Source organism: Asparagus officinalis, chromosome 9 (genome assembly GCF_001876935.1).
Source record: "Asparagus officinalis chromosome 9, Aspof.V1, whole genome shotgun sequence".
Lineage (NCBI taxonomy): Eukaryota > Viridiplantae > Streptophyta > Magnoliopsida > Asparagales > Asparagaceae > Asparagus > Asparagus officinalis.
Genome location: NC_033802.1, coordinates 44,514,670 through 44,522,207, shown reverse-complemented (window position 1 = coordinate 44,522,207; position 7,538 = coordinate 44,514,670). Strand labels below are relative to the sequence as shown.

The 7,538-nt window shown below is 38.0% G+C and overlaps 1 protein-coding gene across 1 annotated transcript in view; it reads left to right on the top strand.

Moving 5' to 3' along the window:
• Window positions 5,197-7,538, top strand: part of LOC109824334 — an 18,867-nt gene continuing 16,525 nt past the window's right edge. The window contains exons 1-2 of the mRNA XM_020390909.1: window positions 5,197-5,366; window positions 5,497-5,595. Coding sequence (XP_020246498.1) covers window positions 5,270-5,366; window positions 5,497-5,595 — 196 coding nt within the window. The 5' untranslated portion in view covers window positions 5,197-5,269. The remainder of the gene's footprint in view (window positions 5,367-5,496; window positions 5,596-7,538) is intronic.

The window sequence follows — 7,538 nt, the reverse complement described above, 5'->3', positions numbered from 1 at the left end:
GACTCCGTCGGTGGACTCCATCGCCTTTGCGAGTTGCCGTGCTAGGCGTTGACGTCGCCTCTGGCGGGCTCTCTTCGAGAGAGTCACAACGCCTTCAACGGTGGAGGCATCGGCGGGAGTAGGGTTGACCTGGTTGGAGGTCGGTGGAACTTCACCCGACGCGACTTTGGCGTCAATTGGGGCGAGAGCTTCGTTGGCGTTCTGAACTTCTTCAAACCAACGAACTTTTCTCCTGGAGAAGAACTTCTTGGACTTGCGGGGGGGGGAGGTAGATCCGGACGAGAACGACAAGTATTCCTCGAACTTCTGCTGGTCGAACTCGTGTTCGACCTCCTCCACGACCGGGATTGAGATCCGCGGCTGCGACGCTCCGATCTCGGCAGCGAGATCGGCGGCTCCCACTGTGGTCGCCAGATTGTTCGCGGGAAAAATTGTGTTCTTCATTGACGTCATCGTTCTCTCAAGTAATTGCTTTTTGATTACAAAAGATCCGGTCTTTTTATAAGATCTGGTTACAACGAAATCAAAGAAAAAGAAATAAAAAGATTACAACTTTCCTTTCGAACAAATCACGAGCTCCTGTTTTGCGGTCACTCGCTTTGGTGGGTTCTTCGCCTGCGCCGGGGTTTATCCGTGGACCACCGCGCGATCTAGATCCGGTCGGATCTACACGATTTGACGGGTGTTATCTCACTAAGGAAATAACAGCCGGGGGGTACTATTTCACCAAGGAAATAATAGCCTTTAGTTCTCGGGATCAAAGGCCAAGCTTTGATCCGGAGTATTACTTCGTGTAGATCTCAGATCTGATTTCTCTCTCTCGAACTCCTGCCTTTTGTGACATGGATGCTCGCCAAGAACCAGATCTGAATGTCCAAGTCTTCAAGTCTTCAAAACTCCAAGCTCAGTTCTCAATTCGGCAGAGTTTCAGCTCTAGAAGTTCCAACCTTTAAAAATGAGCCAAGGGGGGTCTATTTATAGGCTCTCAGATCTGTGCCTTGGCACAGATCTGGGCCGGCCACCGAGCCACCTAGAGGTGGCTCGGTTTTGGCCGAGTCCCCTGGGTGTTGTGGTTTTTGCCGTTTTTCCGGTCTCGTGGTTGATTTGGACTCTGATTTGTTGATCTGAATCCTGATTTGGCAGTAAACCCGCTTCGTTGTTGATCCGGACTCTGATTTGACAGTCCGAATCCTAATATGGCAGTAAATTCGCCTCGGTGTTTGAGTTCAAATCCGTTCTATGGTTGGATGACTCGTTGACTCACCGAACTGTTGGCTTGATTCCGCACGCGAATGGATGCATTCCGTTGCTTGCGTGCGATTTGTTAACCTCGTCGCCTCGTTAATCCGCTTTGTTGCGTGTCACTTGGCTTCGGTGTTGTGGACTGACGCTCGTGTTTAGATACGTCACCCGATGGTTCGTCGGTTTGTACCGAGCTGTGCTAAGGGACCTATAAGCAATTTTATACGCCTACAGTCTTCATGGACTTTTTCTATTCTAGTTCTCTTACTTCTCCTAGGTTCCTCTGTATTTTCTAGTGGTCTGATTTGTCTAGAACTTGGTTCATCTTAGTTAGAACTAGGATTTGAGTTGCTAGAGTTAGGGCATGTGTTGCTTACTCTGGTTTTGTAAGGAAAAATATTTTCAAAGTAAAGTGCATCCCTAGCTTCAATAATGGTGTTGTTGGCTATCTCATTAATGTCTGAGTTGATTATTAAAAATCTATTTGCATTATTATCAGAAGCATATCCAATAAAGATTCCATCTACAGTTTAGGGCCAATCTTCTTTCTCTTATTTCTAGGTATCTTAACTTTTGCTAAGCACCCCCACACTTTCAGGTGATCTAAATTAGAGTTTCTATTCTTTCAAATTGTGTAAGAGGTTTTATCCGAATTCTTGAATGGAATTCTATTTAGTATATGGCAAGCAGTCATGAGGGCTTCTTCCCACAGATTCTCTAGCATACCAGAATTAATTAACATTGAGTTTACCATGTCCATTAAAGTTTTATTCTTTCTCTCAACTACTCCATTAGATTGAGGTATATATGGAGCAGTTATTTCATGAATGATTCCATTCTCTTCACAGAATTATTTTAGTTCATTAGAAGTGTACTCACCACCTCTATCTGATCTTAGTAATTCCATTCTCTTCACAGAATTATTTTAGTTCATTAGAAGTGTACTCACCACCTCTATCTGATCTTAGTATTTTAATTTTCCTATCCAATTGATAGAAGTGTACTCACCACCTCTATCTGATCTTAGTATTTTAATTTTCCTATCCAATTGATTTTCAACTTTTGCTTTATATATATTTTAATTTGTTTATCACTTCATCTTTTGTCTTAATTAAATAGAGATAACAATATTTAGAACAGTCGCCTATGAAAGTTACGAAATATTTGTTACCTCCTCTAGATGTTCTTCCAGAATCACAGACATCACTATGGTGAGTTCTAATATCTCAGAATCTCTATCAATAGTTTTGAAGGTTTTTGTAGAAAGTTTAGCTTCTACACACATTTCATATTTTTTATTATCTTTTATATTAAGCTTTGAAATTATATTGAGATGCATCAATCTTTTAATTGAATTATAATTGACATGTCCTAATCTTTGATGCCAAGTGATACAAGGTTCAATATTCAAAGCCATTGAAGATGCAGGAGTAAAATTCTTAACATTCAATTTAAAAAGACCACCACATAGAAATTATTTTCCAATAAAATTCAATCCCTTAGTTAGTACAACTTTATTTGATTCAAAAACAAGTTTGTAGTATTGTTGCACTAACAAGGATCCGCTAATTAAGTTTCTTCTAATGGCTGGTACATGGTGGACATCTTGCAGGATCAAAGTTTTATCCGAAGTCAGTTTTAGGTTGATCTGACCTATTCTAGATACAGGAGCCACATTATTATTTCCCATTGACACAGTTCCTCTACTTGAGACATGATAAGTGGAAAACAAAGATTGATTAGAGCAAACGTGAATATTAGCTCCAGTGTCAATCCACCAAACATTTGCTTGAAAGGCCATGTTTACTTCAGGGATGAAGAGAACAAACCTGAAAGCAGTCTCAGCTGAAGTGGAAGTCACCATGTTTACTTGTGACTTATCAGATGGAGGTCCTCCCTTCCTAGACTTGGGTGATTCTGTCTTTTTGTAAAAGCAGTCCTTAACAAGATGGTTGGTTCGTTCACAAACAAAGCAGGCTCGATATTCAGCTCCTTCCTTCTTTTGAAAGTGGACATGGTTCTTATTCTAATGATAGGATTTCTTCTTAAACGTTTTATTTTGATTTTGGTGGAAGTGACGCTTCTTGTGTTTAGGAAAGGGTTTGGATTCTACATTGTTTACTTTGGGTTTGGATTCTGTCACATTTTTCTCCCGGAGTCTATGTTGCTCTTTGATTCTAATAACATTTAACGCTTGATCAAGGATAAGATCTCCTTGGGTATGGCTAAGGTTTTTAGCAAAATCTGACCAGATTTCAGGAAGTTTGTCTATAAGACATGCTATCTGAAATGTTTCATCTAAGATAGATCTATTCATTTTTTATTTGATGAACTATGTGTTCGAATTCATGAATTTGCTCATTCATTGGTTTATAATCTACCATTTTAAATTTGTTAAAATCAGATGTTTTAAATCTTTTAATTCCTGTATCATCTAAACCATACTTCTTCATTAGTGTTTCCCACAAAACTTTAGCATTAGTGATAGAGTAGTAGATGTCGTATAATCTATCATATAAGGCTCCTAAGATTCTGTGCAGGTAGTGGTATTCTATCTCTTGAGGTATTCTCGGGATAGGAATGGAATCTACAGCGGAAGCTTGCCTAGTGATTGGTCTAGAGGAAGATGAGTTATCAGGTTCAATAGCTGTTATCAAATTTAGGGTCGTTAACCAAAATCTCATTTGGTTTTGCTAACGACAGAAATTATTCACATCGAACTTCTCTGGTTTAGCTGATAGGATTTCACTTGTAGCCATAATTTGATAATAAATGAATAGTTTTGTTATTATAATGTAACAAACATAATTGAAGCATTCAACCAACATGTCATTTTTATAAAGTGTAGACAACATAAACATAAGAAACATGATACTAATCATGATATTATTCTAAACAGCACTATTAGATTCTTGGATTGTTGGGAAAATAAGTGCTGTTTAGACTGTATTTAGCACGAAATGCAATTTTAACAGTTAATTGAAATCGAAAAATAACAAATTAAAAATATAACTTAGAAAAAAAGTTGAATAAAAAATTTAAACAGGGTTTAAGAATATAGCCTGAAAGCGAGCAAGACACTGTCCCAAGAATCTAATTGCCCCCTCTCGTACAGGACTACACGGCAATGGATTCCGGAGATACTACGACCCTCGGTCAGGCGACCTTCTTCCCGTCGGCACGAGCTTTAAGAAGGCTTTGCGAATTCTTCGTAAACTTTCAGGGAACCAGCGAAAATATAACAACAAGAAGAGATTTTTGAAGGGAAGAGAAAAGAGAAGCTCAGTTTTCAATCTATGTCTTTAGCCTTGCAGGTATGAGTTTTTATAGAGGTTAAGGATAGCCGTTTTAATTGTTGTTTTTAATTATCGTTTTAATTCTCCTGAAGACATGCTTCCATTTTAATTCTGGTTTAATTTCTCCTAAAGATAGCCGTTTTAATTTCTCGTTTTAATTCTCCTAGCCGTTTTAATTATCCTGAAGAGAAGATCCATATTAATCACGTTTTTAACCTGCACCATATTAATCATGTTGTAATTGTTCTAATTTGCAAAAACAAAAATCTAAAATGTAGCAGGTTAAGGGGCCCCTCAATCCGAAGCTGCATTCGTGTCCGCAGGTACTGAGCGCGCGCGCCTCCCGACCCGAACCGGTTTGGTTCGGCGCACATGTGTGTGGTGCGGAGCATAACCCATTATTCCTTCTAGGCATAGCTTATAAAGAACCCTCATTCCCATCTCTTATCCAATGTGAGACTAAACTTTCACACTACAAAATAAAGTTTTAAGTGACAACTCCAACAATCCTATCAATTATAGATTTAAGTAACTATATATCTATCCTAACGGATATCGTTACAGATATTTTCTCGGATACCGATACGGTTTAGAAGCAGTTGTGAAAACACTAAAAAAAAAAGTGTTTAAGTTTGAGAAATTGACTGAGATTCGACTTCCATTGAGTTCGTAGGACTCTTAATCGCCTCGCATAATACGAACACAATCTTTTCCCTCTTTCGTAAACAACGATGCCTTCGGACCCCAAAACCCCCAGCAAGCAAATTATACCTAAATCACCCTCCGATGGTTGGCAGCAGCGCATCACGATCCCCACGATCCTCGCAGGTATAATCTAATTCGACCCTGATTTCTCATTCTTTAGGATCCCATCCCAACTTATAATTTCTAGGGTTAAAAAGTTCAAATATTTGATCCTCTCTTATACTCTCTCTCCCTTTCCCCCCGTCTTTTGTAGGGATCGCTGGCGGATTGTTTGGATTGGTGTCGAAGAGTCGGAGACCTCTCGCCGTCAGCTATGCCGCCAACCTCGCTATCGTCACTGGATGCTACTGCGGTCAGTTACCTCTCAATATCTTGTTGTTGCATTGTGAAAAAGTTTAGATTTTTATTGTCATAGATCTAGGGGTGCAGCCTTCACCATTTTGCTCACTTTGGTGGATAATTTGAGCCAGGGTTTCCATATTCAATTCAGTTGTTATATTGAGATAAGTTGAAGATGAGTACATTTGTGAAATCCTAGCACCAAGAAATTATGATCAAACTCGGTTTACACTTGAGAGAATGTACAATCTTGATCTTTATGATGATACTTAGTATAGATTTGGTTATAGAGTTTCAGTTCATTTGAATGGGACAAAGTTGAAAACTTTTGAGTATGCTGGATAGATTGGTATTTGGTATTCTTAGTGGGATTCCTAATTCTCTTGAATAATTTGCATCATTGTGGCCGGGGATTTTCATTTTGGAAAAACTTCATGTTGTTGCTAAGCTACTCGTTTTGATTGTGCGGATTCTGGTCAAAATGATAATAGTGGTTTTAATATGATTTTATTGGATTGAGTAGGTCATTTATTTAAGATTCAAATGAAATTTCATAACGATAAAATCATAAAATGTCAGGGAAGTGTGTGGCTTAACTATTTCCTTCAGGGTTAATATTACGAAATTCTCTGTACATTCTTACAAGGAAAAACCACCATCAGTGAAACTCCCATATGTTTTCTGAAAACGGGCATTTACCCCTCCATTTAAGCGAAGATCAATTAGCTTGCTACTAATTTTTTGTGATGAGAAAGTAAAAGTTGGGCTCTAAAGAGGGTCATGCAATGATATTACCTTCTTGTTCAAGTTGAAGGAGTGACAAAAGATTCAGTTTCAGAGAACATAAAGTCTGACTGACGAGTTTTGAACAGACACAGGCTGCACCTGTGCACCATAGTTGGCTGGGAATGATGGCCTAGGTTGCATAATTACTGGTATTAGACACAACAGATTTGTAAAATGTATGCCTATATATATGTATATACTGAAATTAATAATTTGCATTGACATCAATATCGGATTTGATTTTCAACTTTTCATCACTGGTTATATTGAGCATACATGAATACTTATTCCAATATGTTACAAGTATACCCCTCCCCAAAATTTTTATAAGTATATCCAACTGTTGCAAATATACCTCAAGAATGTGTATGCCAAGAGCAAAACAAAATACAAAGTTATCTTAATTGGAACAAACTTCTATAGAACTGGCTCTGTGACAATCATCATTTTTCTTACACTTAAAACGCAATGACTTCAAATTCTGGCTCGTCAACATAAAGGTTTGCAACCTCTACTATGACAATGCAATTAAAGTTTTAAATTCATCTTCACCTATATCCTACATCTTCGTCTCTCCTTGAGAATGTTTGAATAATGTCCTTGAGAAAAAGGGAATATCTGTATGAACAAATACCAAGTTTTCTCGGTGTTTTGGATTCACTTTGTTTCTTGTTATGGACGAATAACTTGTGGGTACTCTAATTCCTCTTACAACAAAATAAGAAACATGGACACCTAAGTAATTTTGATGCTAATTCTTGCAATGTTCGTGTAGTAATCCTGTCCCTATGCATAATCTTCCATGATTATGATATACATTAACCTGCATCATACGAAGTGTTGTGGTTAGGAATTCGATATTAACCATCTGTAGCTGCTGAGAACTTGAAAATGTCTTTCAATATTTTGATCTTTCATAAGAGATCTCAGGCTCCTTGTGCAGTACAATACCTAGAAAATAAAAAGGCTTTTATAATTTGTGTTAATTGTTAAAGAATAGCAAACGAAGATTAATAAATTAAGAAGTAAGAAGTCACTTTGAATTTAGTGAATGAGCCAAGTAATGTAACCTTGTGTTGCTCTGATTCCATCGATCAACTAAAATGGAATGCATCAAATTATAAATTGATGATTCCTCATTCTTCCTCTTACATTCTTTTCTAGACATTG